This window comes from Globicephala melas, chromosome 1, assembly GCF_963455315.2.
Source record: "Globicephala melas chromosome 1, mGloMel1.2, whole genome shotgun sequence".
In the NCBI taxonomy this organism is placed as follows: domain Eukaryota; kingdom Metazoa; phylum Chordata; class Mammalia; order Artiodactyla; family Delphinidae; genus Globicephala; species Globicephala melas.
In genome coordinates, this window is record NC_083314.1 from 179,474,115 (window position 1) to 179,501,571 (window position 27,457).

At 45.8% G+C, this 27,457-nt stretch overlaps 2 protein-coding genes across 5 annotated transcripts; one reads left to right on the forward strand and one right to left on the reverse strand.

The window, feature by feature from the left end:
- The first annotated feature begins 511 nt into the window (after positions 1 to 511).
- Positions 512 to 16,489, forward strand: MASP2 (MBL associated serine protease 2). Of its 3 annotated transcripts, XM_060283175.1 has the most exons (11): positions 512 to 823; positions 956 to 1,187; positions 1,309 to 1,486; positions 2,216 to 2,347; positions 4,668 to 4,864; positions 4,933 to 5,080; positions 8,782 to 8,900; positions 10,601 to 10,679; positions 12,739 to 12,870; positions 13,372 to 13,446; positions 14,654 to 16,489. In XM_060283175.1, the coding sequence occupies exons 1-11, from the start codon at positions 750 to 752 to the stop codon at positions 15,415 to 15,417; spliced, it is 2,130 nt and encodes a 709-aa protein (XP_060139158.1). In that variant the 5' UTR covers positions 512 to 749; the 3' UTR covers positions 15,418 to 16,489. The 3 variants fall into 3 exon arrangements, with proteins under 3 accessions (XP_060139158.1, XP_060139154.1, XP_060139152.1); XM_060283169.1 differs by lacking the exons at positions 512 to 823; positions 956 to 1,187; positions 1,309 to 1,486 and adding exons at positions 1,670 to 2,118; positions 3,416 to 3,557; XM_060283171.1 differs by lacking the exons at positions 4,668 to 4,864; positions 4,933 to 5,080; positions 8,782 to 8,900; ... (2 more) ...; positions 13,372 to 13,446; positions 14,654 to 16,489 and adding an exon at positions 3,416 to 3,551.
- TARDBP (TAR DNA binding protein) lies at positions 13,892 to 27,457 on the reverse strand. 2 transcript variants are annotated; one of them, XM_060283191.1, is made up of 7 exons: positions 27,329 to 27,457; positions 26,099 to 26,350; positions 23,856 to 24,019; positions 23,099 to 23,239; positions 20,474 to 20,644; positions 17,871 to 20,086; positions 13,892 to 17,097 (listed from the first exon to the last, which is right to left on the reverse strand). In XM_060283191.1, exons 2-6 carry the CDS (start codon positions 26,334 to 26,336, stop codon positions 19,556 to 19,558), a joined length of 1,245 nt encoding a protein of 414 aa, XP_060139174.1. In that variant the 5' UTR covers positions 26,337 to 26,350; positions 27,329 to 27,457; the 3' UTR covers positions 13,892 to 17,097; positions 17,871 to 19,555. The 2 variants fall into 2 exon arrangements, with proteins under 2 accessions (XP_060139174.1, XP_060139167.1); XM_060283184.2 differs by having other exon boundaries at positions 26,099 to 26,346; positions 27,329 to 27,432.

Consider the following 27,457-nt stretch of genomic DNA (forward strand, 5'->3'; position numbering starts at 1 on the left):
TTGTCAGCTGACTTTCACTGTGGGTGAGGCGGCTGAGCCATTTGCGTGTGGAACCTTAAGTCCGTGTCTTTAGGTCTTTCCTCCTGAACTCATCAACACTTCCCAGGAAAAAGAGAGAAGCCTGGTGGCTGCCAGGTTCTAGGCGTTGAGTCAGAGGAAGGCTGGTCTGTCTGCTTAGTGCCCCTGTTTTCTGTCTGCCCCTCCCATGCTCAGCTGGGCCTGGGACTCTCCATATACTCCCTCCAAGAATAAGTCTCCACGTTTCTGCTGAGGTCGGGGGATGAGAAATAGGGATTGGCAAGATTCTTACGCGCGCCCGGAAGGACCTGGTGCCGCCAATTCCTGATTCCACCGCCAACTTAGAGTTGCTTCCTGGAGAGCTGTTTCCACCTGTCCATCTGTTTCCCCAGCTTCCTAAATGTTGATGCCGCCTCCTCTCCCACATTCCCCATCGTCGTGGGCTCGTGTTTTTAAGACTTTTCTCTTCTCTCTTATCGTAGCGTTTCAGGAGGCAAAGGTAGGTGTGTGTGTGCCTCCCCCATCTCCGCCTAGAAGCCATCGCTGCCGAGGTCATTGTCACAGAGACCCTGGGTGACCTCGGAAGTCACACACGGCGGGGGAACCACAGAGGTTCAGGGTGAGGGACAGAGCCAGGATTTGTCCCCGGAGCTGGCTGTCATCCAGGTTCAGCCCCCTGGCTCCTGGAGCATCCTGTCCTGCCTGCCCGGAAGTCTGGGCAGGCAGGAGTCATGGGGTCTGTTCCCAGAATGCCAGGGGCAGGGCGGCTGGGGGCAGGGCCGGCCGTTGGACAAACAGATCAAAGGTGAGGCGCCCCGGGGCTCCAGACCGGGCCTGGCCGAGTGCACCATGAGGTGGGTGGAAGCCCCCAGGGTCTCCCCAGCGGGGGTGAGGGGTGAGACTGGGCCTCACCGCCCCTCCCCTGCGCTGTCTTCAGGCTGCTGGTCACCCTGGGTCTGCTGTGGGGCTCGGCAGCCACCACGTCCTCGGGCCCGCAGTGGCCCAAGCCCGTGTTCGGGCGCCTGGCATCTCCTGGCTTCCCAGGCACGTATGCCAACAACCACGAGCAGCGCTGGGCCCTGACGGCGCCCCCCGGCTACCGCCTGCGCCTCTACTTCACTCACTTCCAGCTGGAGCCCTCCTACCTCTGCGAGTACGACTTCGTCAAGGTGCCGGCAGGACGGGCTGGGGCACGGGGACCCCCGGGGGCGGGGGCTGGCCTCGGAGCGCGGGCGGGAGGGCCGGCAGGCCCGGGGTCTCGCCTTCCCCCCGTGACCCGCAACCCCACAGCTGAGCGCCGGGACCACGGTGCTGGCCACGCTGTGCGGGTCAGAGAGCACGGACACGGAGCGGGCGCCCGGCAACGCCACCTTCTACTCGCCGGGCTCCAGCCTCGACGTCACCTTCCGCTCCGACTACTCCAACGAGAAGCCGTTCGCGGGCTTCGAGGCCTTCTACTCAGCAGAGGGTGAGCTGAGAGAAGGCCGGTTGGTGCGGGGGGACTGTCTTGGGCCAGACCAGCCCTCCCTTCCGCCCGCCTCCCTGAGGCTGGACTCCTGCCAGACCAGCAGGAGGGCGTCCCCACCTGGTCTGACATCATCATCGCAGTGCAAATATCAGCAACAGCCAGGACCTCTGCTCTAGGCTGAGCCCCATTCAGTGCCAGGTGCTGAGCCAGGACGTCCTCGTGGGCCCCGTGATGCAAGGACCAAGTGAGCCCGTTCACAGGTGGGACGGGTGCCACTGGGCTGAGCGCGGCGTCTGCCTCTGGGCTTCGAGTCTGGCACTTGCTTTCAGATTCTGGCTCCTGCAGGGACTTGCTGTTGGCCTCGGGCAAGTGGCTCAACCTCTCTGTGCTCATCCTGAGACTGCTGCAAGAATTTGGTGAAACCCATATAGAGGCCCACCCACTGGGTTCCCGTGCCGGTCGCTCCTTTCACTAGCCTAGTCACCACGAGCAGGACCATTAAACCGTCATTGGTTTAAAAAAGATGGTATTTAGGTCTCCCTCCAAGTGCTGCAGCGAGGTCGCAGTGACCCTGGGCCTCTAGCGCTCAGCTGGGCATGAGACACCTGCAGACAAGAGGAGGCTCCTCTCAGGTCAGGCCATGTTACTGGAGGGGCCCTAAACCCGAGCCTAGGCCTCAGCGATGTCCCCTCTCCTTCCCCGCTGACTGCCTGCCGGCCCCTCCCCCAGACATCGACGAGTGCCAGGTGCCCCCAGGAGAGGCCCCCACCTGCGAGCACCACTGCCACAATCACCTGGGTGGCTTCTACTGCTCCTGCCATATGGGCTATGTTCTCCACAGGAACAAGCACACTTGCTCAGGTGAGCTGCAGCTGGAGGGGGACCCTGTGCCCAGCCTGCCCCCACCCTGCCCCAAGACACAGCTGGCTTCTCAAGGCCATAGCTGCTCTGCCCAGGCGACTGGAGGGCCCACTGGCCTTGGTCCACTAGACACTTCTCCTGGGTGACGGCTCCTTTTCAGATCTTCTGTCCCCTCTCACCATCCATCCATCTACCCATCCATCCATCTACCCATCCATCCACCCACCCTCCCACCCATCCACCCACCCACCCTCCCACCCATCCATCCATCCATCCACCCACCCATCCATCCATCCACCCACCCACCCATCCACCCATCCACCCATCCATCCACCCATCCATCCACCCACCCATACCCCCATCCATCCACCCACCCATCCCCATCCATCCACCCATCCATCCACCCATCCCCCCATCCCCATCCCCCCACCCATCCCCCCATCCCCATCCCCACCCATCCCCACCCATCCACCCACCCACCCTCCCACCCATCCACCCACCCCACCATCCACCCACCCACTACCCACCCACCCACCCATCCATCCACCCACCCATCCACCCACCCACCCATCCCCATCCACCCATCCCCCACCCATCCCCCACCCATCCCCCCACTCATCCCCCCACCCATCCATCCACCCATCCCCCCACCTAAGCACTCATCCATCCACGTTCTCCAGCTCCTCACCTGCCTCCACCCTGTCCTTGGCTCACTCTCACTCCTCAGCTCATTCACTTGGTGAGCATGTGGTCGGCCCTCACTGTGTACCTGGCCAATCAGGACTCATCCTCCTTGGGGGGCTTCAGGATGAAGGAGTGGGGGCCCTAGGCCTGCCTCACACAAGCTTCCCTCCATGAAACTTCAGCTCAAAGCTGCCGGTTCAGCCCCCAGCAGGCCAACCCCTTTGGCCTCCACGGCCCGGACTCCCCTCTGCGCCCCTGACGGGGGCCTGGACAGAAAACCAGCTGGCGCTCTGGGAGTGAGCAGCCCCCACCCTTGGTGCTGAGCCTGCTCCCCTGCTCAGTGCCCTCCCCCGTGTCTCTCCCCGTCTCTGTTCTCTCTTCCAGAGCAGAGCCTCTAGCCTGCCCTCCGGCTCCGTTCTGGCTTGGGCAAGACCGCTGCAGCCTGCAGCCCCCATTGACCCCGCCCACGGACCTAACAATAAACTCGGCTCCACCTCCACCTGCTGCGTGTCTCTGGGGGGGAAGGGTGAGGGGAGGGCAGCAGTGTGCACTCTGGACCCCCTTCCTTCCCACCCTCACCTCAGCCCGACGGGCCCTAGTTGGTGGGAGCCGCCTCTATGGGGCCACAGGCTCCTTTGCCAGAGGGGCTTGCTCTGTCCTCACCCTCATTTTGATGATGGGGCACCGAGGCCCAGAGAGGGGCAGGGGGCTCACACAGGGGAACCGAGCTCTAGCTACTCCCGCACCAGGAATCCAAGGACTGAGCTCAAAGCATCCTGGGGTCCACCTCCTGTTCAGAGGATACCTCAGGTCCTGGGTGTGCTGGGGAGGGGGAGTCTGACCCCGAGCAGAGAGGCCCAAGGAGGTATCGATTCACTGATGGGCAGTCTGGTTGGTCCCCCACATCCGGGGGTGACTCCCTCTGTCCCATGGGGAGCAGCCACGTGGAAGAAGAAAGGCAGTGCTGGGACTCCTCACTTCCTGGAATGCCTGTGTCCCCACCTCTGCCACCTGGGGGATGGGGGGTAGAACCCTCCTACGAGTGATGCCAACAGACATTCTCTTTGCAAAGGCAGAATCAGCTGTTTCATTGGGGAAAGTGGGTACCAGACTCACTTATGATCAGTGTGGACTTGAACTGCCCTCAATTGCCCCCCAGGGCAGAGCCTAGACCCAGGGAAGGTGGGCAAGGGGAGGCCTTCCTGAGTGTTCCTGGAGGGGGCCCAGGGGAGACTCCTCTCCTGCCACCTCCCCACACCAAATTCCTGGGAACAGGAAAGTCCCCTTCACTTCTGGTGCCCCTTTCCCCCAGGCAGACCCTGACATGGCTCACTCCCCGCACCCCTGGAACCGTGACTCTGGCCCAGGGTTCCCCACACCAGGAGCCTCAGCTTAGGGCCTCCATCCTCCCTGGGGTTGTGAGTGGGGCCCCTGGAGAATGTACCTCCAAGGGTCACTTGTTTCAGCTAAATCCTGGAAGCCAGAGAGACCCCTCCCTAAATTGTCCCTTCAGCCACTGGGTGGGGCGTTCAGTCTCAGGAGATGCCTCTGGGGCTGGCATGTGACAGTGGACAGGTGGCCTGAGCCACGCCGCCTGCGCCTGGCTCACCCCGCCTGTCCTCTCCCCTCTCCCCAGCCCTGTGCTCAGGCCAGGTCTTCACCGCCCGGTCTGGGGTGCTCAGCAGCCCTGGATACCCTCAGCCGTACCCCAAACTCTCCAGCTGCACCTACAGCATCCGCCTGGAGGAGGGGTTCCGTGTCACCCTGGACTTCGTGGAGTCCTTTGACGTGGAGATGCACCCTGAGACCCAGTGCCCCTACGACTCCCTGAAGGTCTGCTTCCCCTGGCCGCTGCCTCCCCCTGGCCCGGCAGGTCCTGAGGTGACAGGGGCCTCTTTCAGATTCAAACAGACAAGGAGGAATATGGCCCATTTTGTGGGAAGACGTTGCCCCGCAGGATTGAAACCAAGAGCAACACTGTGACCATCACCTTTGCCACCGATGAGTCGGGGGACCACACGGGCTGGAAGATCCACTACAACAGCACAGGTGAGGGCAGGTGGGGCTCCGATTCGGCAGGGAGCTCTTCCGGAAGCATCAAGGAGCCACACAGGATGGAACGCTTCCTGGCCGGGCCTGGGAAGTTAGGGGAGGGAAAAGTTTTCCTTAACCCTCTTAGTGTCCCTGGCTGGGTCTGAAAAGCAACCTGACGGGTTAACAGGAAAAAAAAAAGCATACATGTTTATGTCATGTAAATTTTATGTCATGTAAATTTTATTTCCTTTGTAAGGAAATAAAGACTCAGAGAGACAGCTGGACCTGTGCACTTTTGGGCTAGGTTTGCTGAGGAGTATGATAGGCTGAGGAATATGAAGTAAGGGTGGAAAACGGGGTGGGGGAACTTAGCCAGGCCTGTTAGGATTGTTCTTGGCATCCTTTTGTCTTTGGTGATAAGGCTTCCCTCTGGGTGTAGGGCAGACACCTCTCACGTGAGGGTCTTATGACCTGCTTCAGGGAGGAAGGGCGAAGGGTGGGGAATCAGAGTGACCTTCCTGCTTCTGCCGTTTTCTCAAACTCCCAGCTTAAAATCGTCAACATGCCAAGGTGCAAGGTTTTGAAGTAGTGCGTCCTGAACTCCATCAGAAGACAGGCCAGGTTTGAGTGGGGTCGTCTGCGAGGCAGGGGTCCCCTATGGGAAGTGTCGCCCCCCCATTCATCCACCCACCCACCCACCCCTCCATCCAACCATCCCTCCTTCTACCCATCTACCCATCCAAACAGCCATCCTCCTCTCCTGCCCTACCTCTCACCCTCCCCTCTTCCATTCACCCCTCCATCCAACCATCCTTCCTTCCATCTGTAGGGGAGGCAATAATAATTTTCCCTCTGCCCTTCCAAATTCTTGGCTGGGAACAAGAGACATTAACGAGAGAAAAAGAAACAAGTTTATGAACATGTAGATCTCGTGCATACGTGGGAGATAACCCAGGGGAAAATGAGTCTCAGAGGTGGCTTAGAATTCAGGCTTAAACATCTTCAGCTGAAGACAAAAGAGAGAAAGGGTACAGGGGAGTCCAGTTATGAGGAGGTGACCAGGAAAAGCATGGTAAGCAAGAGTAAGATTTGTTATGCAGATTAAAGACTGTCTTCTTTTTATTGCTTTTGAAATTTAATTTTAGTAAAAAAAATTTTCTGTCTTTTCCTTTAAGAGTTCCTAGTGATTTAGTCATCCTACTCCTGGTACAGAGTTCGAGACACTCTTACAAATGGAGATTTCCTCTGTAAACATAAATTTCCCTTAGAAAAGGGTACTTTCTACTCTGTTTTCAGAGTCTTTCCTGTGTCTGCTGTTTCATAAGATAATCAGCTCAAAATACAGTTGGCTTCCCACACCCGTGGATGTAGAGCCCGTGGATACAGATGGCTGACACTCTGCCTTTTTTTTTTTCTTTTGGCCGAGAAGCTTGTGGGATGGTGTTAGTTTTCCGACCAGGGATTGAACCCATGCCCTCAGCAGTGAAAGCGCTGAGTCCTAACCACTGGACCGCCAGGGCGTTCCCTCTGCCATTTTGTACAAGGGACTTGAGCAACCGCAGATTTTGGTATCCACGGGGCTCCTGGAACCAATGCCCCGCAGACATCGCGGGACAGCTATAATCCTTATGCCAAGTCATGTTCATGCCACCCCTCACACACATCCATCTGTCCATCCTTCCCTCCTTCCATCCATCCATCTATCCATCCATCTTATGGATGTGCACTGGGCCCTGTGTGGGGAATACGTAATACCTCTGCTGTCAGTCCAGTCTAGTCACAGAACCATGACCACAGCCCTGTGACAAGCACAGCCGAGCACCAGACACAGTGAGAGTCCAGAGGAGGGACCTGGCCCAGGCAGGGGCCGGGTGCTAACAAAAGGGGCCTGGGACACGAAACATACGAGATTGGATTGAAAGGACAAGTAGGTATTGGAGGAAGGTGGAAGGGTGTTCCAAGTGCAAGGGAAGTGTATGTGCAAAAGCCCAGAGGCTCCGGCTGTCTTGGTGTGAGCTGTAAGAGGGTGTGATGGGGTAGGCAGAGATGGGGACTCCCGCCTGACATGGAGGGTTTGGACAGGGAGTCTGCACTCTGCCTCTCAGACCCTCCTCCACCACCTCTTCCTCGTGACAGACCCTCAAACGTAGACGGTAGTTCGTGGTGCCACCTCCTGAGACACGAGTCCGAGCCCCCCACCTTCGGGCACTGACCTCTGGACGTGTCTGTCCCTCTCACCACTCTCAGCCAACAGGTCTTTCAGGATGTTTTTGGAAAGACAGAGTAACTGAGCTGGAGAAGCGCCAAAGCAAAACACCCAAGGCCCCAAGCCGTGCTCAGAGCGCAGGCTGGGTGTCAGACTGCCCGGGTTGGCGGCCCGGCTGTAACGCATCCTGTTTCCTGGCCATGTGACATTGAACCTCTTAACATAACTTTTCTGAGACTTAATGTCCCAATTATCCAATGAAGGACAAAGCTCCTTGGAAAGGTGGGGATTAGTGGGCTAACGCAGAAGACACTGAGTGAGCATGGAGGAGGTGTTGAGTAATTTTAAAAATGAGATTGAATTAGGAAAGATTAACCTTTGGGCCAGCTCTGTGGGAAAGGGTGGGAGACGGGTCAGTAGGGGAGAGACCAGCACTTTGGGAACATTTCATTTGCCTCTTGTTCATATTTAAAAAGCCTTTTGTTTTCCTGTGGGTCGAAGTAATAAAACTTCTAAAACTGAAGCACTGGTTTCAGAGTGAGTCAGAGGGAAGAGTCAAGTTTGCCAGGCTGGTGGGTGAGAAGGGGCCAGGACAGAGCCTGGAGGTGTGTGTGAAGGGAAATGCCAGCAGGGCCCTGGCCTGGGTATGAGGTGGCCTCGGGAAGCCCTGGCCCCGACAGGGCCACCTGGAACATCCCTGGAGATTGGTTCCAAGAGGGGAGACTCTGGGGCCTGCCTGGGACTGAGAGTCGCTGCAGGACACAGGGGTCAGCTGCTGGAGGAAGCAGGGGACTGGGCAAATGACCTGCATGGGCTGAGGGGTGGCCTTGGGTGATGGGCAGCCATGGGGCACTGGCTGAAGGCTTGGGGTGACAACAGGCCAGGGTTTGGGGGCCAAAGTGGAAGCCAGCCGTGAGCCCTGTGGGCACGTGCTCACGAGGGACGTATGAGGCCTCCTGAGTGCCAGTCTGGCCCTGAGCCCCGGTGCCTCTCTGAGCCACAGGGGCTGCTGCCCGTTGCCCAGCCTTATTAGCAAAGCGGTTTCCTCTGTGCTTCACATTTGGTCCTCGCAGCGGCCTTAGAAGCTGAGCAAACGTTCTTATCACTCTCAGCTTACAGATGAGGAAACTGAGGATTTCCTGTGATTTTAACCCATGCTGTCCAGCTCTTTCCCCCCCAAGTTACACTCCCCCGGTTTTCAGCAGTGTGTGTGAGGCCCCTGGCGTGGAGCAGATGCTCCCTTTGCCGTGACCATGCTCCCTTACCACGTTCCCGGCTTTCTTTTCATCACTTTGGCTGAAGCCCAGGCCAGGAGACAAATCCTAATTTGTACGATAAGCAGCGAAGAGTTTAATCTTGCCTTTGGTTTTAAATCTTAAGAACTCCACCCCACTGTGGCAAGCTCTCTTTACACGTTGTTTCATTTATAAACCAAGAACTTCTAATTGCTAAATTCAGACTTGCTGCTATAGAGCCAGCTAAACCCCCGACATCTGGTTTCCTTGCGCAGCTCAGCCCTGCCCTGACCCGACGGCACCACCTAACGGCCACATCTCCCCTGTGCAGGCCACATACATCATGAAAGACCGCTTCTTTGTCTTCTGCGAGTCGGGCTACGAACTTCTGCAAGTAAGTTAATACAAAGCTGTTTAAGTGCACCACAATCATGACGGTTTTTGAATGAATACATATTTATATCAGCAAATATGTGAAAGGAAAATGGGGAAACAGCTGTTGTCAGGATGGTGGTTTACTTTGCCTATGATTGAACAATAAAATTCAAAGAAATGATACATTTGCTAAGAGAAACGGCTACAGAGAATTTTCTATTCTTAGGAACTCCGCTTTTTAAAATTTTTAAAAAATTTATTATTTTTGGCTGCGTTGGGTCTTTGTTGCTGTGCATGGGTTTTCTCTAGTTGCGGCGAGGGGGGCGCTACTCTTTGTTGTTTCGGTGGCTTCTCTTGTTGTACAGCACGGGCACCAGGTGCGCAGGATCCAGTAGTTGTGGCATGCAGGCTCAGTAGTTACGGCTCGTGGGCCCTGGAGCACAGGCTCAGTAGCTGTGGCCCACGGGCCCAGTTGCTCCGCGGCATGTGGGATCTTCCCGGACCAGGGCTCGAACCCGTGTCCCCTGCACTGGCAGGCAGATTCTCAACCACTGCGCCACCAGGGAAACCCATAGCTCCGCTTTTTAAAAAAACCTTCTTTTTCTTTTTTTTTTGAAAGCTGGCGATTAAAATGAACACCTTTTCTCTGTTCACACACATTACAGCAGCTCTTGGTAAAGCAGCTGAAATGTTGGTCATGTGCTCTGTGTTATCACCTTGCATTAAATCAAGCTCCTCCTGGTCAAATGACCTTTACATGAAACAACTCCTGGGCCCAAAAAAAAATTAAATGGCCCTTGGAAACAGTATATTCTGCAAAGTTATAAACAGTGACCACTGTTAAGGGAGAAGGAGGATAATTTCAAAAAATGCTTAGTGTGTTTCTTTAGGGGCACAGGTTAGAGATTCACATGCCCTCTTTATGTTCTTCAAAATGTCACTGAATCCCAGTGGTAAAAAGCAATAACACTGAAAAGATTGCTGGTTATGCAACCAGTCCTGTGGAGGGACAACCACCTCCGACCCTCAAAAAAGTGAGACACTTTGCTCAGCTTGTAAACTTCTCGGCGGGCTCTTTCCACAGCAACTTGGACCCAAGCCTGTTCAGTTTCTGAGGAAAAAAGAAGTCATCCTGCTCTCCTTCGAAGCATAAAGCTTCAGTCAAAGCCACCTTCTTTCATTTTAAAGTCTGATTTTAGAAAAATATTTAAATAAGTCAAAAATGTCCCGCTAAATATTAGCAATGGAAAGTGATTGAGGACACACATGCGAAGCTTCTGGAAATATTGATATTTTAAATAACTTTCCTCCAGTTAATAGCCGCAGGCTAGAAAAATCCAGACACATCCATATCTGATCAGGCTGATCTTCCCCAAACTTTTGACTGTCACCCTTTGGCACTTTACATAAAGAAATGGTGGAACACCAGCAGGAACTTGTGAGAAATCTGACGTATTCTTGGATTAAGTGGAAAGCAGAAAATATAAACCGCTGCAGAGGTCAACATCTTTAAAACTGATACACACACATAGGTGACATCACCAACAAGTACACACATGTATCAAGGCAGTTGGGCTGCGTGTCCAGTCATGTGGGTGCATCACCCCCTTGGGAGCATGTCTTGAAACACTCGAAGAAGAACTATCGTGGGAGCAGAGCTTTGGGGAGTGGTTTCCTGACATAAACAAGGAAATTAATATTTTCTCAATTCCTCTTTAGGGTTATTGGCCCCTGAAATCATTTGTTGCAGTCTGTCAGACAGATGGATCTTGGGACCAACCGATGCCGGAGTGCAGCAGTACGTATGTGTGACCACAACGCCTGTAGCTGCTTCTGCTACCACTGCTGCTTCTGGTATTTTTAAAGAATGATTTATCAGGGCCTGAATTCCAAATTTGCTTCTCATCCTCAGTCTCTCAGAGCACTTTTAAGAGGTTAAAACAGGACCAAGCTACTAGAAAAAGTATTTGCTTCAGAAAAGTATGGTATTTAAAAATATTTTTCTAAGTATAAAATACTCATAAAAGATGGGAAATAGAGAAAATTACAAACATTATAATACTCATAATCCCGCCGTATCAGAGTATAGTCACTCTCGTTATTTTGGTGCATTCCAATTACATATATCACACATGTAAACATGTACAGGCTACTGTTTGTAGGGGCATATACGCATCAAACTGGGATAATGGTATTCACTACCATTTTGTGAACTAAGAATCACGTACCTTATTTTTAATATTTTTAAAATTATGATACGTGTTAAATGGAAAAACCATATAAATTCACAAAAATATACAGTGAAAGCCTCTCTTGCCCAAATCCTCAAACTACCTGTAAGACACTGGGATCCATTCCTTCTTACTCTTTATTTCCTATACTATTTATACTAACATATCTCACTTACTTTTGAACTAAATCTGACTGCAATGTACTCTTCCCCCCAACATTGTTGGGTTTTCGTTCCACAACAATCCAAGCACTCATAGAGCTGCTCCTTCTTTTTAATGACTGCATAGTATTCCATCAGAGGACCTATGCTTTTTGTTTCATGTGATTTCTATTGTTTCCAGTTTACTATTACATACGCTGCCATAGTTAACACCTCTGTACGTATACTTTCACATATTTTTTAAAAATAAATTTATTTAGTTTTTGGCTGCATTGGGTCTTCGTTGTTGTGCACAGGCTTCCTCTAGTTGCACTGAGCGGGGGCTACTCTCCGCCACGGCACACTGTCCCCTCACTGCAGTGGCCTCTCCCTTTGCCAAGCACAGGCTCCAGGCGTGCAGGCCTCAGTAGTTGTGGCTCGCGTTCTCCAGAGCGCAGGCCCAGTAGTTGTGCCACACGGGCCTACTTGCTCCGTGGCATGTGGGATCCTCCCAGACCAGGGCTCGAACCCGCGTCCCCTGCATTGGCAGGTGGACTCCTAACCACTGCACCAGCAGGGAAGTCCCTACTTTCACATACTTTTTTGCAAGGGTTTCTACGAAATTCCTAGGGGAATATTTTTATTTCAAAATTTATATTCCCGTGGGACTACCAATTCTTTACTACCAATTCTTTTAGTTTAAAAACCAGTAAAGAGCTGGCACCGAAGGACTGTTGGACTAAGGTATGGGTTAGAGCCCTGATTCTGCCACTTTTCACTGGGTACTTACGGGCATCTCATCTGTGGAGAATTAAGGCAACGTAGACAACGCTCTTGACACAAAGCCAGACACACTGCTATTAAGTTGCTAAAAACGATTTACCTTTTAAAATCCACAGAAGTACATCAACAATTTTTAGATGTCTGTGTACAAAACTATGACTTTTAGACTGGTATCACTTTGTCTCACAAATTGGTTATGTCACATTAGTAATGTCCTAACAGTTGTGAATTCTAACCCAAACTCAAGGTATTATGACTTCCAGGTCTTCTAAAAAGGTCAACTTCGGGAAAGGATCATAAGAACAAGTTCTTCGGTCTTCTTTGTTCTATTTTTTAGGCTAACCAAATTGTACCATTTAACATCAAACCAGACTGTATAGGCATATGCAGCCTGTGCTGTTTTCTTTCGTGAGTGCTAAGAAGTCCAAGTAGTTTCAAATTCCCTTCCTTTAGGGAAGGCATCATACAACTCCTTGCCTAGGGCCTTCACTTCAACCTAGCCATTTAGTTAGGAACAGAGATGAGAGTGATGCTTTCAAATCACACTAAGGCGATTCTCTCCATTTTCAGAGATGAAATGATGTCCATCTTGAATATGACTTCAAGTTATAACAACACACAGCACAACCACTATCAGTCTCCACATCGTTTTAATGTTAGGATTCAAAGTACAAACTGACTTTCCCTCTCCCGTGTTTATTAGTTGTTGACTGTGGCCCTCCTGATGACCTACCCAGTGGCCAAGTGGACTATATAACGGGTGCCGAGGTGACCACATACAAAGCTGTGGTTAAATATCGCTGTAATGAGTTCTACACAATGAGAACAGATGATGGTAAGCAAATTGTTCAAAGTTGGGGGTGGGTGATATTTGGAACCTAAGCCCTCATGATCTGAGAATAGACTTAGCCAACATTTCTGGCTAAGGCTAGACAAAAGATTAAAAGGCACTTCTTCCACCTGCGAAGTGAAATATTATAGCTGAAGTGACTTTAATGTCAATTTGCAAGAATCTGAAAAAAGATCTTATCTAGTAAATGACTACTACAAACACACAATATATTCCAAATGGTTTAATTTAACAAGTCAAAACCTTATCATTAAGCACTTAAGATCTTGATACATATTCAAGTTACACATCTAAAAGGTTTCCACTTTGCAAGCATACATGGTAATGCAGAGACCTCCTATTTATGAAATCATGTAAAATGGTTATTCAGACGCCTCTGTTTCCCACTGATGCTCAGGAATCTGCATTTTCGAGGGGGTATTCAAGCAAATGACAACCACCTTTGCACATGCAGTTAAACATTTTTGCTCTTTCAATGATTTGCAGGTAAATATGTGTGTGAGGCTGATGGATTCTGGACGAGCTCCAAAGGAGAAAAATCACCCCCTGTCTGTGAGCCTGGTAATGGATACATTTATACACGAGATTCATAACTGATGGAAAGTAGAACTGGGTAGCAGACAGTAAGTAGTGCTTCAGCTGTGTAGGCAGAAATGTAACTTCAGCACTTGGCTCTTAGACCAGCTTATTATTTCCAAATAGTATGTTCTCATTACCCCTTCCATATGGAGAGGTTGTTGGTGCTGACTGTATCAGTCATTTGATTATTTTTGACCTTACAACTAGGCAAGCATAAAAAATTAAATGATTTTTAAAATTATCTCGAACCATTTATACATTTATAAACATGATTTCTTCTCTTTAAAAATGCTATTAAAACCCAAAGCTAATAACCTCATTATTTCCCTAAGCAATTGTTTTCAATGACATCTAGTTTTTAAACATTAATGCAATTTGCCTTTTAACAGTACTTAAAAAAAAGTTTTACCAGAATCTGCTCTGAAGATATAGTTGAGTGCTTAAAAAAAAAATCAGAAAGGTAATAATATACTCATCACCCCTGTGCTATTTGGCTTAAATTAGTCTTTTTTAAAAACCTGCATCTTAGCTGACAACAATGTTGGTAAGCTTTAATAAGAGTATTCTGCCACAACAGGAAACATATTTGCTACACTTATGAGCATATTTAGTTAGCAATACATAATAAAGTTTAGTGTTTGGAAGAAACAACTAGACCCAAAATAATTTCTGAACCTAAAGGTTCCTGGCTACAACTGCAACATTCTAATTTTTAAAAAACATTTTAATGTACAAAGGTGAAAGTAATTCTGCAAATCCTATGATAGTGACCTTAGTTTCTGCTTTCCCAGAACTACATGGTAAATACCCCATTTTACAAGTTGGAAGACAGAAGCAATGAAAAGGTTATTTTTCACTTCCTACGCACATCAGCTCAGACAATTCCTGTTTGCCCTATTAAATATTTTCCCAATTGCGAGACCAAATTATTTTACCAAAACAAATCAGTTTCTAAAAGTTAATTTTCACTCACCTCATTTTCTGCAGAGCTAAAAAATACCAAATGGTTTTATCAGGTCTTTGAACAGTGTTTTAAGCAGTCTCACTTGCCTGTATAGGTGGACACCCACCAAATTATGTGATGCAATTTTTGGTTGACATTACATATACACAACTCCAAAGTGGTAATAATTGGAGAAAAAACACCATCGGGTTTCTATAAAGGCTCTATACATCTTTTTTCCCCCAGTTTGTGGAATATCCACCCGTACCACAGAAGGTCGTATATATGGAGGACAAAATGCAAAGCTTGGCGATTTTCCTTGGCAAGCCCTGTTATTAGGTAAAACTATAGCAGCAGGTGCACTTCTATATGACAACTGGATCCTAACAGCTGCTCATGCTGTATATGAGCAAAGAGAAGACGCCGCCTCCCTAGACATTAGAATGGGTGCCCTGAAGAGACTGTCACCTCATTATACACAAGCCTGGGCCGAGGCCATTTTTATACATGAACGTTACACTCATAATGCTGGTTACGATAATGACATAGCATTGATTAAATTGAAGAACAAAGTTGTATTAAATAGAAACATCATGCCTATTTGTTTGCCAAGAAGCGAAGCTGAATGCTTCATGAGAACCAATGATATTGGAACTGCATCTGGATGGGGATTAACCCAAAGGGGTTTTCTTGCCAGAAATCTAATGTTTGTTGACATACCAGTTGTTGACCATCAAAACTGTACTGCGGCATATGCAAAGCAGTCCTATCCGGGGGGAAGGGTAACTGACAACATGCTTTGTGCTGGTTTAGAAAGTGGGGGCAAGGACAGCTGTAAAGGCGACAGTGGGGGGGCATTAGTGTTTCTACATAATGAGACACAGAAGTGGTTTGTGGGAGGAATAGTGTCCTGGGGTTCCATCAATTGTGGGGAGGCAGATCAGTATGGGGTCTACACAAAAGTCATTAACTATATTCCCTGGATCAAGAACATAATTAATAGTTTTTAGCTTGTGTGTCTCCAGTGAGTACATGATTCTTTGTTCTAAAAAATACCTGTAAAAGACCTCAGCAGCAAACTGACCTGAGAAACATTAACACGACAGCTGCTGTTCCACCTCAAAACCAAACCAAACTACAGGTGAGATGTGCCTTTCAGGCACTTCTCCACTTGCCACTTTTCCACCACTTACTCTCTGATTGAAGGGGACATAAACCATTGTAGTGATATTCACCGTTGCCAATCCAACAGAAACTCATTGGTTAAATTTGGACTTACTTACAAAAGTCCAGTGTCTTTTTGCACTGGCCATGTGCATTTCTGGAAATTGCCTGTTCATGTTCTTTAACTGTTTTTCTCCAGTTTTTGTACTTGTTCTTATTGTTCTCTGAGAGCGTTACATATTATAGCAGTATTGGTTCAGGAATTACTTTGAATCATGTTTTTCTTGGGTAGATAAATTGGAAATATCAATACTTTGGCCTAGGTATAGACTGATTTCCATGTTAAAAGCGATGCTATAATTTTTCACTTCTCAAACTGGCAGAAAAGAAGAGCATGGAACAGCACCAGTTCACACTGTCGAAGGCGACGAATTTTCTGAAGGACAATTTGGCAAATCTATTCCACAAGTCTTAAAAGCATGCATAGTTTTTGACCTGGTAATTCCAATGCTAAGATTTTAATTTAGCTGTGAGGATGTTCCTAGCACTTGGAAATAACCTAAATATTTTATTTTCAAATTCAGAAGACAGTTGAATCAAATGTGGCATTTCCATAAGATGAAATACAACATTAAAAATAAGTGGCGGTATTACTGATAAATCAATCTGTAGTGTTTTTTCCTTCTTACCACGAATGTGGAATACTTGGGCACATTTGAAAATAGATTACAGATCGTACAACAGCTAAGTACAGAACTTAAATACACAGTTAAGAGTTCCTCTCCTAGTATTCAACAACAAAAAATTATTCTAATTATCACATACATCTTCTGAATTACTAAGTACTCAACATCTTTTTCCTAAGGACAGCATTTAAGCTCTGACTTAACCTTAAAAATCTCATTTCATTTAGTTGGCCATTCCTCCCTAAAAAGCTTTAATACTTAACATTTAACAAACTTTTTCATTCTAGCCAAACAGTTACCATTATATGTAGAAATTCATTGTGAGTTTTGACTAACTTCTCTTGTGCATATGAAGTGCAACTTCTTGAGACTCACTTTTTAAAGGTAACTTTCCAGCATCTTTGTCACATTAAAAACAAAAAGAAACTGTTTTTCCAGTAAGACTCCAGACACTAAACTGTGGTGGCAACATAAATTTTTATTCAACTGGTTCAAAAATTTTTTAGAATGAATGCATTTAGATGATCAAATAGACTTTAAAAACAAATCTCTGCCAAATAGTTTACTTCTAAACTTCATTTTTTTTTTCTTTAGGGTAGAATTAAATACCCATAGCTATGCAGTACCATAAACATGTTAACAGAAGGCTAGTCAACATTGAAAGCCTTCTAAGACTGGTAACTAGATTTACACAAGTGTAAATAAGGGATCAAAACCATGCCATTGACAAAGATAACTTACCCCTGGGCTCCTTGAAGGCTTGTCAGTTTAGTCTTTGGAGGTCCCCGAATACCATTTTAAGTGTTACCATGTTACTGCTGCTGAGTAACAGTGCAAGTGCTAAAATGCAAAATTCAGATGGTACAGGATTTGGAAATCATGCAATTTAGATGCAGAAAAAAAAAAAATTAAAACAACGCAAGATCCTTTTACAGATGAAACTGAATAAAACAATGTGGCGACCGTAAGTCTAAAGGACGACTTCATTTTTAAGTTTAAAACATGTAACTTGCAAAATGACAAACCTATTTATCATAATCTAATTAGATAAGGGCATCAAGTAAATTATCAGCACAAAAACTTACATTCTTCCATTAGAAAAGGAGCTCAACTCTCATAGAAGTTAGTTACATTTTAAGTACAACAGAGAATATATTATTGCTTTTACATACTTAACAATGCATCGTGAGAGTCTAATCTGAGTTTTATAAGCGATTTTATTCAACATTACTCTATTTCCCCACCTTTGGAAGACAAAGCCCATTTCACTTAACACTTCCACAGACAGACAACCCACCCTGCTAGTTCTTAAAGCTATCAGGCTTCTTAATGGATTTCAGGCACAAGATAATTTGTGGTTTCTTCTACTTTATCCCTATTGCAATTAATTCCACTTTTCAAATCCCCAACTAGAAAGGTGCTGACAGTCCCTTCAATTGATAGGCTTTGCTACAAAGCATTTTAAAGTAATTACCATTGTTTTGCCCACTCCGCCAAATAAGAGTATTTTTAGAAGGCATGATTTCCCAATGGAGATTTATAACAGGCCATGTAAATAGAACATCACCCAAATGCACAGAGGCACTAAGAAAAAGCTGGAGGGTACTGCTTACCATTTTAGGTGCGGTCACCCAGACTTATTAAAAACTAGATTTAAAAAGAAAAAAAAAAAACTTTTCACTTTGGACAATGCAAGAACAAATAGCAATTAAGTCTGGGTATCAGGTGTCAATGCATGACAGGTGATGAATCCATTTGACTTGAGACAACTTTTCAAATAAGTTTATTTGAAGCAAAATAAACTACTGCCAAGAAACTTTATGAAAGTTCCATCTCAAAAGGGTCAAAAAAGGGGAATTAACTGCTATGAATTCTTTGCATTCAGGGCTGCAAAACAAAGACACATATTATTTAAATCAGTTTTATTTAAGAATTTCCAACATTGACAACTCTTATAAAAAGCATCCAAGCACAGGACACAGAACTGCAGCAAACAGCATTCTTATGGGTAGCTAACAGACATTAGAACTTCCACCCTATTTTGAGACACCCCGAGCTCACTGGTGAACTCTGCTTCCAAGTACTCCTGCAAAGCACACCACAAGCTCAGTCCATGTTCTCAACCCATCAGCTTCAGTTCACATTACCACACTTACAGATCAATAACAGAAGAGAACACACACCATACAGCATTCACAGCAGTTGACAAAGGGGTAGGGGAAATACAAGTATCGTTTCACTTAACACATTCAGCTAACGTGGGTTATCTAAGAACAAAACTCACTTAAAGTCTTCCAACAGATGTGGATGTCCTTTGAATGCAAAAAACATTTGTACGTTATTTGCTATCATTGCTCTCTGCACACTCTCTCACCAAAGCCACAGGGATTGAGAGACACATCTCTCCAAGTTAAAAAATATCCATTATGCACCACCAAGTCTCTGCACGCGCTCTCTCCTTTTCTCGCTCATACTAGCCTTTCATGCCTCGGCACCACCATCAATCCCACACAAGGTTTCAAAAGTTCAAACAGCCTTCTGGTTCCATATCACAGCCTTGCGTTCATAGCGTTGATACGACTCCATGAAATAAAGAGTAGCGGATAAAAATGGGACACCCACCGTCAAAGACACAGCCTGTGCAGCGTGACGAATTCTTGAATGAGAAAGCATGAAGACGGAAGTATTCCTATGGCAGAATATTTACAGCACTACTTTCAATGAAGTGCTTCTTCCATAAACATTTGAAATGAGATGAACTGCAGAGATTAAATGAAGGCTTCATATTGTACTTTTGTATATGAAGGGAGACAAGTGTTAAAAAACAAAAACAAAAAAGAACCAAACACTGTGACACCATGATCTCCAAAAAGGAGATTTTCCTAAGGAAAAAATCCATATGGTGGGGTTCAAATTAAAACAAGGAGAAAAGAATGTAGTTCTAACCAATGGTTTCCATTTTGAACATGCAAAGAATTCACTTGACAAGTCCAGGGATAAAATATTACAGGAGAAACCTTTTGATATCAATTGTAGTGTGTTGGTTTACCAATCAGGCAAACAGCAGTTCACTTTCAAACACTCAATATTTCAACCCTTTATGTAACAAAACTTATAAAATTCCTTTAGCTCTTCCTCTTTTTCTAAAGAAAAATGTCAAAAATACTGCTGAATATACTCCACTGAACAAACCAATTTTGAAAATTCTTAGTACATACGTATTTTACAATATACTTACCATGAGTTTAGAAAAATCTGAATTCCCACCAGTTTATACCAACTAACGATAACCCAATGTCTACATTCCCCAGCCAGAAGATTTAGAATCCATGCTTGAGCCAAAGCCGCCATTAAAACCACTGCCTGACCCTGCATTTGATGCTGATCCCCAACCAATTGCTGCACCTGAATTAGAACCACTATAAGAGTTATTTCCAGAACCAAAAGCCTGATTTGGCTCCCTCTGCATGTTGCCTTGGCTTTGGTTATTACCTGATGGGCCTGACTGGTTCTGCTGACTGGCTAACATGCCCATCATACCCCAGCTGCTCTGCAGAGCTGCCTGGGCTGCAGCCATCATTGCTGGATTAATGCTAAAAGCACCAAAGTTCATCCCTCCGCCCATATTACTACCTTGATTGTTTCCCAAACCAGCTCCACCCCCTCTACTGTTACCAAATCCACCCTGATTCCCAAAGCCACCTGGATTACCACCAAATCTTCCACTTCTTTCTAACTGTCTATTGCTATTGTGTTTAGGTTCAGCATTGGATATATGTACGCTGATTCCTTTAATGATCAAGTCCTCTCCACAAAGAGACTGGGCAACCTACAAAAAAATAAGGGATGCAAATAAAGGAGATTAAACCACTGACTCATACATCAAAGTAGCAATAAAACTTAGATTTCAAGCCATCATCTAAACTGGAGAAAAAATAAGCAATGAACACTTATTTCATTTAAAACCATAAAATAGCCTTTAGCTTTAGTAATGGCAGCAGGGATTTTTTAGTTCTTTTTCAAAGGACATGTAACATCCCCACTTAAACCTCACATACTAAAAAAATATCTAAGGGGTTTATCACAAATGTTTAGGCCCATATACCCCACAGCGTACAAGGTCAGAGAGCTTAGCTAAGGGTGGCAATTAGCTGGAAGGGCAAAGTTCCACAGAAATTACCTAATTAGCTGGGACAAAATTATTAAGAGAAAATACCTGATCATCTGCAAACGTAACAAAGGCAAAAGCCCTGAACGGTTTGGGAATGAAGACATCTACCACTTCTCCGTACTGGCAAAAAAACTGCCGCAACTCATCAGCAGTCATGTCTTCCGTACAACGCCCAACAAACACCTTTCTGCTTCTCAAAGGCTCATCTGGGCTTTGCTGGTCAAATTGAAAGGAAGAAAACCATCAGAAATATTTTATGAGCAATGAAAACAGCATTATGGTAGAAGATGTAATACAACCTATCTGCCTTTTATATTAGATGAGTCATTAAAAAGTAGGTACATTCTTATTTTTTGCATTAGCACTTCTTATAAGACTTCAATGAAGAATAAAGTTTTAAAGTTGATGAAAGTATATATATATGTTTTATCACCTTTACTGGACTATAATTGCTTTACAATGATGTGTTAGTTTCCGCTTTATAACAAAGTGAAACAGCTATACATATACATATATCCCCATATCTCCTCCCTCTTGCATCTCACTCCCACTCTCCCTATCCCACTCCTCTAGGTGGTCACAAAGCACCAAGCTGATCTCCCTGTGCTATGCGGCTGCTTCCCACTAGCTATCTATTTTACCTTATATACGTCCATGCCACTCTCTCACTTCGTCCCAGCTTACCCTTCCTCCTCCCCATGTCCTCAAGTCCATCCTCTACGTCTACGTCTTTATTCTTGTCCTGCCCCTGGGTTCTTCAGAACCTTTTTTAGATTCCATATATATGTGTTAGCATACGGTATTTGTTTTTCTCTTTCTGACTTACTTCTCTCTGTATGACAGACTCTAGGTCCATCCACCTCACTACAAATAACTCAATTTCGTTTCTTTTTATGGCTGAGTAATATTCCATTGTATATATGTGCCACATCTTCTTTATCCATTCATCTGTTGATGGACACTTAGGTTGCTTCCATGTCCTGGCTATTGTAAATAGAGCTGCAATGAACAGTGTGGTACCTGACTCTTTTTGAATTATGGTTTTCTCAGGGTATATGCCCAGTAGTGGGATTGCTGGGTTGTATGGTAGTTCTATTTTCAGTTTTTTAAGGAACCTCCATACTGTTCTCCACAGTGGCTGTATCAATTTACATTCCCACCAGCAGTGCAAGAGGGTTCCCTTTTCTACACACCCTCTCCAGCATTTATTGTTTGTAGATTTTTTGATGATGGCCACTCTGACTGATGTGAGGTGATGATACCTCATTGTAGTTTTGATTTGCATTTCTCTAACAATTAGGGATGTTGAGCATCCTTTCGTGTGTTTGTTGGCAATCTGTACATCTTCTTCGGAGATGTGTCTATTTAGGTCTTCTGCCCATTTTTGGATTGGGTTGTTTTTTTGATATTGAGCTGCATGAGCTGCTTGTAAATTTTGGAGATTAATCCTTTGTCGGTTGCTTCATTTGAAAATATTTTCTCCCATCTGAGGGTTGTCTTTTCGTCTTGTTTATGGTTTCCTTTGCTGTGCAAAAGCTTTTAAGTTTCATTAGGTCCCATTTGTTCATTTTTGTTTTTATTTCCATTTCTCTAGGAGGTGGGTCACAAAGGATCTTGCTGTGATTTATGTCACAGAGCGTTCTCCCTATGTTTTCCTCTAAGAGTTTTATAGTTTCTTGCCTTACATTTAGGTCTTTAATCCATTCTGAGTTTATTTTTGTGTATGGTATTAGGGAGTGTTCTAATTTCATTCTTTTACATGTAGCTGTCCAGTTTTCCCAGCACCACTTACTGAAGAGGCTGTCTTTTCTCCATTGTATATTCTTGCCTCCTTTGTCAAAGATAAGGTGACCACAGGTGCGTGGGTTTAACTCTGGGCCTTCTATCCTGTTCCACTGATCTATATTTCTGTTTTTGTGCCAGTACCACACTGTCTTGATTACTGTAGCTTTGTAGTATAGTCTGAAGTCCGGGAGCCTGACTCCTCCAGCTCCGTTTTTCTTTCTCAGGATTGCTTTGGTTATTTGGGGTCTTTTGTATTTCCATTCAAATTGTGAACTTTTTTGTTCTAGTTCTGTGAAAAATGCCATTGGCAGTCTGATAGGGATTGCATTGAATCTGTAGATTGCCTTGGGTAGTATAGTCATTTTCACAGTGTTGACTGTTCCAATCCAAGAACATGGTATATCTCTCCATCTGTGTGTATCATCTTTAATTTCTTTCATCAGTGTCTTACACTTTGATGAAAGTATATTTGGATTAAGGAAAGTTGATGATTAAGAAATGTCTTGGCAAAGATGATAATGTTCCAAATAAGCAAGTCTTGCTTGCTTGGAATAAGTTAGGCTTTTTAAAAAGATTAACATATTCTAATTGCCTGTATTAACATGTAACTATGTAAGAAATTGTTAAATCACTAAAAATAACAAGAGAAAAGGAAGAACAAAACGAAAAACGTTTTAGTTTGGAGGAGCAATGAACTAAATATTTCAAACAAACATATAAAATATTCAGCATGCATTAAGGTCCTGAGACTTTAACAAGGCAAAAGATTTCAAGAACACACCCTGCCACTACATTTTCCAACTGTAACGTTTTATTTTACAGTGTCTTCTAAGTAAGTCTGTCAGCAAAAATGGCCAAAGCAGAGAAAAAAAAAGAGCAAAGTACCTTAGAATTTGGAAGTTTACAGTCACACCATCGTCCATCTATCATATGTCGCTGTGACATTACTTTCACCTGGGTTTCATATTCCGTAAAACGAACAAAGCCAAACCCTTTTGAATGACCAGTTTTAATATCTTTCTTGACCTAGAAAAAAATCATTTAAATTTACTAAAACCACACACACACATAACCAACTCAGAGTACATACATGAAGGGAAACAGTATAAACCATATTTCTTTTCAGCGCCCCTTACGTATACACATAACAAATATTAGAAGTATCATCGGGACTTCCCTGGTGGCGCAGTGGTTAAGAATCCGCCTGCCAATGCAGGGGACATGGGTTCGAGACCTGCTCCAGGAACATCCCACATGCTGCAGAGCAACTAAGCCCGTGTGCCACAACTACTGAGCCTGCATTCTAGAGCCCGTGAGCCACAACTACTGAGCCCATGTGCCACAACTACTGAAGCCAGTGCGCCCAGAGCCCATGCTCCGCAACAAGAGAAGCTACCGCAGTGAGAAGCCTGCACCCCGCAACGAAGAGTAGGCCCTGCTCGCCGCAACTAGAGAAAGCCCACATGCAGCCAAGAAGACCCAATGCAGCCAAAAATAAATAAATTTCTTTGGAGAAAAAAAAAGCAAGAAAACTTATAAAAAAAATATATCACCTGTTGAACATGAAAGGCAGCGTCACTAAAACAACAAGAATTCTGGGTGCTCATTCACTGAAAAACTGTTGAATGAAATCAAAGTTTACCTGAACCATAAGAACTTCTCCAAAGGTACTAAAATATTCTTTTAGATCCTGTTCAGTTGTTTTCCATGGGAGGCCCAACACTATTAAATCAGATGTTTTCTGGACTGCTCTTTTCACTTTCACTGCTGATGAAGCATCTGTTTCATCCATTTTCCTTTTGTTATCTAAACAAAATGAGCAGAAACCTTTCAGAACTTTCATTAAACACTTCGTAAAACACACACCCTCTTCTTCTAGAAATGAGAAGCAAAAACATTCTCAGAACAGTTAAGACGCTGGAAACTTTTGCCAAAGAGTGATGTTAGCTCTCACAGACAGAATAAGAATTGAATAAGTGGCTAAGGTGCTTTTCTGGAGCCAATCTAGGGATTCCAACCTCTGGTTCCATAATGTCTCAAGATTACAATTGTTATGTTCTCCCCTCTAAAAAGGTGTATCAAAACAAAAGTTACTTCACTTTCACTTTAAAATACATTAAGGAAGGAAAAAAAACAGGTTGAATAACTGTGATACTATCTTTGTGCCTATTAAATATATCTGCGTGATTATTTTAAGGCCTATAACTTGAAGACTACTAAAAAATTAGCAACTTTTATCTCCAGCTGTGGATCTAAGGGTGATTTCAATTTTCTTTCTGTTTCGTTTCTAAACTTTCAGCAATGAACTCACGTTACTTTTGTAATAAAAAAGAAACCTGGACTTCCCTGGTGGCACAGTGGTTAAGAATCTGCCTGCCAATGCAGGGGACATGGGTTCAAGCCCTGGTCCAGGAAGATCCCACATGCCGTAGAGCAACTAAGCCCATGCACCACAACTACTCAGCCTGTGCTCTAGAGCCTGCGAGCCACAACTACTAAAGCCCATGCGCCTCCAGCCCGTGCTCCACAACGAGAAGCCAACACAATGAGAAGTCCGCGCACCGCAACGAAGAGTAGCCCCCGCTCACCATAACTAGAGAAAGCTCGCGCGCAGCAACAAAGACCCAATGCAGCCAAAAATAAATAAATATTAAAAAAAAAAAAAAAAGGAAACCTAAGGTTATCTTAAAAAATCAGTATTTGGAAGAGGAACTAAATGACATTCAGACATACAGACCATTTTTTGGAGTACTGTCAGGTACACAGCAAAACTGAGGAAGGTAGAAACTTCCCATATACCCCCGCTCCCCACACCTGCAGAGCCCTCCCAGCATCAATATCCCCCACCAGGGTGGTATGTTTGTCACAAGCATGAACCTACATCGACACATTACTACATAAATGACATTTTAAGTTTGGGTAAATATTAATCTACAGCCAATGGATCAAGAAACTACATACTAAAAAAAAAAAATCAAGTTGATGCTATTAAGAATTTTCTTGATATATAAAAAAATTTCTTGATGCAACGTCTTAAATACTGACCAAATAATATGACTTTGTTGCAATATTACGTTACAATAAAAGTAACAGACACGGGCTTCCCTGGTGGCGCAGTGGTTGCGAGTCCGCCTGCCGATGCAGGGGACACGAGCTCGTGCCCCGGTCCCGGAAGATCCCACATGCCGCGGAGTGGCTGGGCCCATGAGTCATGGCCGCTGGGCCTGTGCTCCGCAACGGGGTAGGCCACAGCAGTGAGAGGCCCGCGTACCGCAAAAAAAAAAAAAAAAAAAAAAAAAAAAAGTAACATCTACCAACTAGCACACTCCTACTGCTAAAATGTACTCATTTCCTTCGCTCACTTCTACATCTTCATGCTTCCTTTTAGATTAAAAACATCATTGATAAGGGGCAGTGAGAATAAGACCAGAACCCAAAATTATAATTACGACTGCACTAATTCAAGATTTGGGCTACTGCGACTGATGTTCATTTAAGGAGGAAAAAAAAAGATTAGCTGGATGAGTGATGTAAGCCTGCAAGGACAAAGACCAAACCAAAATACTGAGGCACTTCAGAAAAATCTGTTTACAACAGACTGGTACAACTGCAAAGCATTCTTAATTCCTTAAATTTCACATTAGCTCAGCAACGTTAGTCCAGATAATTGTTTAAACACACAGTCTTTAAAAAATGTCCTGTAATTTCCAATTTTCACTAATGTAAACTAGTGGTCTTTCAAACTTGTCTGACGGTAACGTTTAAAGAAATACTTGGGCTACAGGAGACGGTTCACCATGAAGAGACCATGACCTATGACTTAGAACGAGGCACAGACCTATAGTTTATACTTTAGCATCACTGCAAAACCAAATGACAACAAACCTTTGGGATAGTTGACAACATACACCAGGTTCCCCCAGCCAGCATCAGGGGCGTGCAGAATTCCTTCTACCAGACGGACACCTCTCATACATTGAGACACTGGATTCCTGTAGCGAAGCCCACATGCCCCTGGAAACTGGGCTGTGACTGTGGACAGCAGCACTGTCCCATCGTCTTCTGATGGTATTTCAATGGGCTCGTCATTCTCATCTTCGGTTACCCGAATATATTCGGACATCTTTGCTTGTCTTGCTTAAATGGAAAAGAGACACGAATGACCAACACTTGTGTCAAAGTAATTGTGTCAAAGTAATTATCCCAGCTGACTAATACCACTACCATGTCATTGTTCTGACTGCCAGAAAAATTCTCGGTGTTTGGATTCTTACAGGTGTTGGTTATCCCTGAAAAATGACGAGGTACAGGCAAAGATAGCTATTCCTATTAAAATGCAATGCCTTGCTAGTTCATTCATTCATTATTTGATGAGTGCCTACTATCCATCAGGTGCTGCAACTATTCACTGTGTGAAACCACAGTCCCAGCTGGCATGCTGGTTGCAAAGGGGGAGATAAGCAGGAGAAAGAAAGCAAACAAGTAATTATTTTATTACAATCGTGATTATGCTACTGGAAAGTAGTCTTGGGGACTGGGAAGAAACTAAACTGGTTGAGATGTGTGTGAGGGGAACGTCAAAGTGGATTTCCCTAAGTAAGCGATGCAGAAACTAAGTCTTTTGAGAACTAAATAGAAGCAGTGAACGAGATGAAGAGAACAAGGGAAAAGTGCCTCCCTGTTCCAAATGTGGGGACTCTCCAAACTTGAGCCGCAATGACAGCGGCGACAGGTCCTTCGCGACGCGGACCGCCACCTCCCAGAAGCCAGTGCGTGACAACCGTGGGAGGAGTTTTTAAGCGCGGCCGGGGTGGGACCGCTGGGGCACCAGGCCTAATCGCTGTCCTGGCGCAAAGTACGAAGGCACAAAGCAGTGCCCGGGCTCGGAAGCCAGGCCAAACCTCTGCCTCGGGCTGCACGGTTCCGCGGGCCCGGCGTCCCTGCTTCGGCACCGGCTGCCACCCCGCGACTGGCCCTAACGTCGCTCCCACGCGAGCCCGCTCGGGCAGAATGAAGCAGGCCCGGCCCCACGGCTCCTTTCCCGAGGCGGGGGCCGCCCCACTGCGGGAGCCGAAGCACACAGGGCGTCCTCAGTGAGAAGCGTCCGCGACTCACCCGCTAGGCCGCTGCTAGGAAGCCCGACAGAGAAACTGAAGCAGCGACGAATCCAACAGCAGCCCAGCGACCACTTCGCTCCCACAAAATGGCGCTAGGGCCGCCTCCTCCCCCCTCCGGCCGTCGTCC

Bases quoted from the DNA above. Each gene is read 5' to 3' on its own strand.
- MASP2 (XM_060283175.1), top strand. From the start codon at position 750: ATGGGGTCTGTTCCCAGAATGCCAGGGGCAGGGCGGCTGGGGGCAGGG. The intron at 1,188-1,308 runs GTGCCGGCAGGA...GCAACCCCACAG, and splicing joins GCGAGTACGACTTCGTCAAG to CTGAGCGCCGGGACCACGGT. The intron at 13,447-14,653 runs GTAATGGATACA...TTTTTCCCCCAG, and splicing joins ACCCCCTGTCTGTGAGCCTG to TTTGTGGAATATCCACCCGT.
- TARDBP (XM_060283191.1), bottom strand. From the start codon at position 26,336: ATGTCCGAATATATTCGGGTAACCGAAGATGAGAATGACGAGCCCATT. The intron at 24,020-26,098 runs GTTTGTTGTCAT...CATTTTGTTTAG, and splicing joins TGTTGTCAACTATCCCAAAG to ATAACAAAAGGAAAATGGAT. The intron at 23,240-23,855 runs GTAAACTTTGAT...ATTTTTTTCTAG, and splicing joins GAGAAGTTCTTATGGTTCAG to GTCAAGAAAGATATTAAAAC.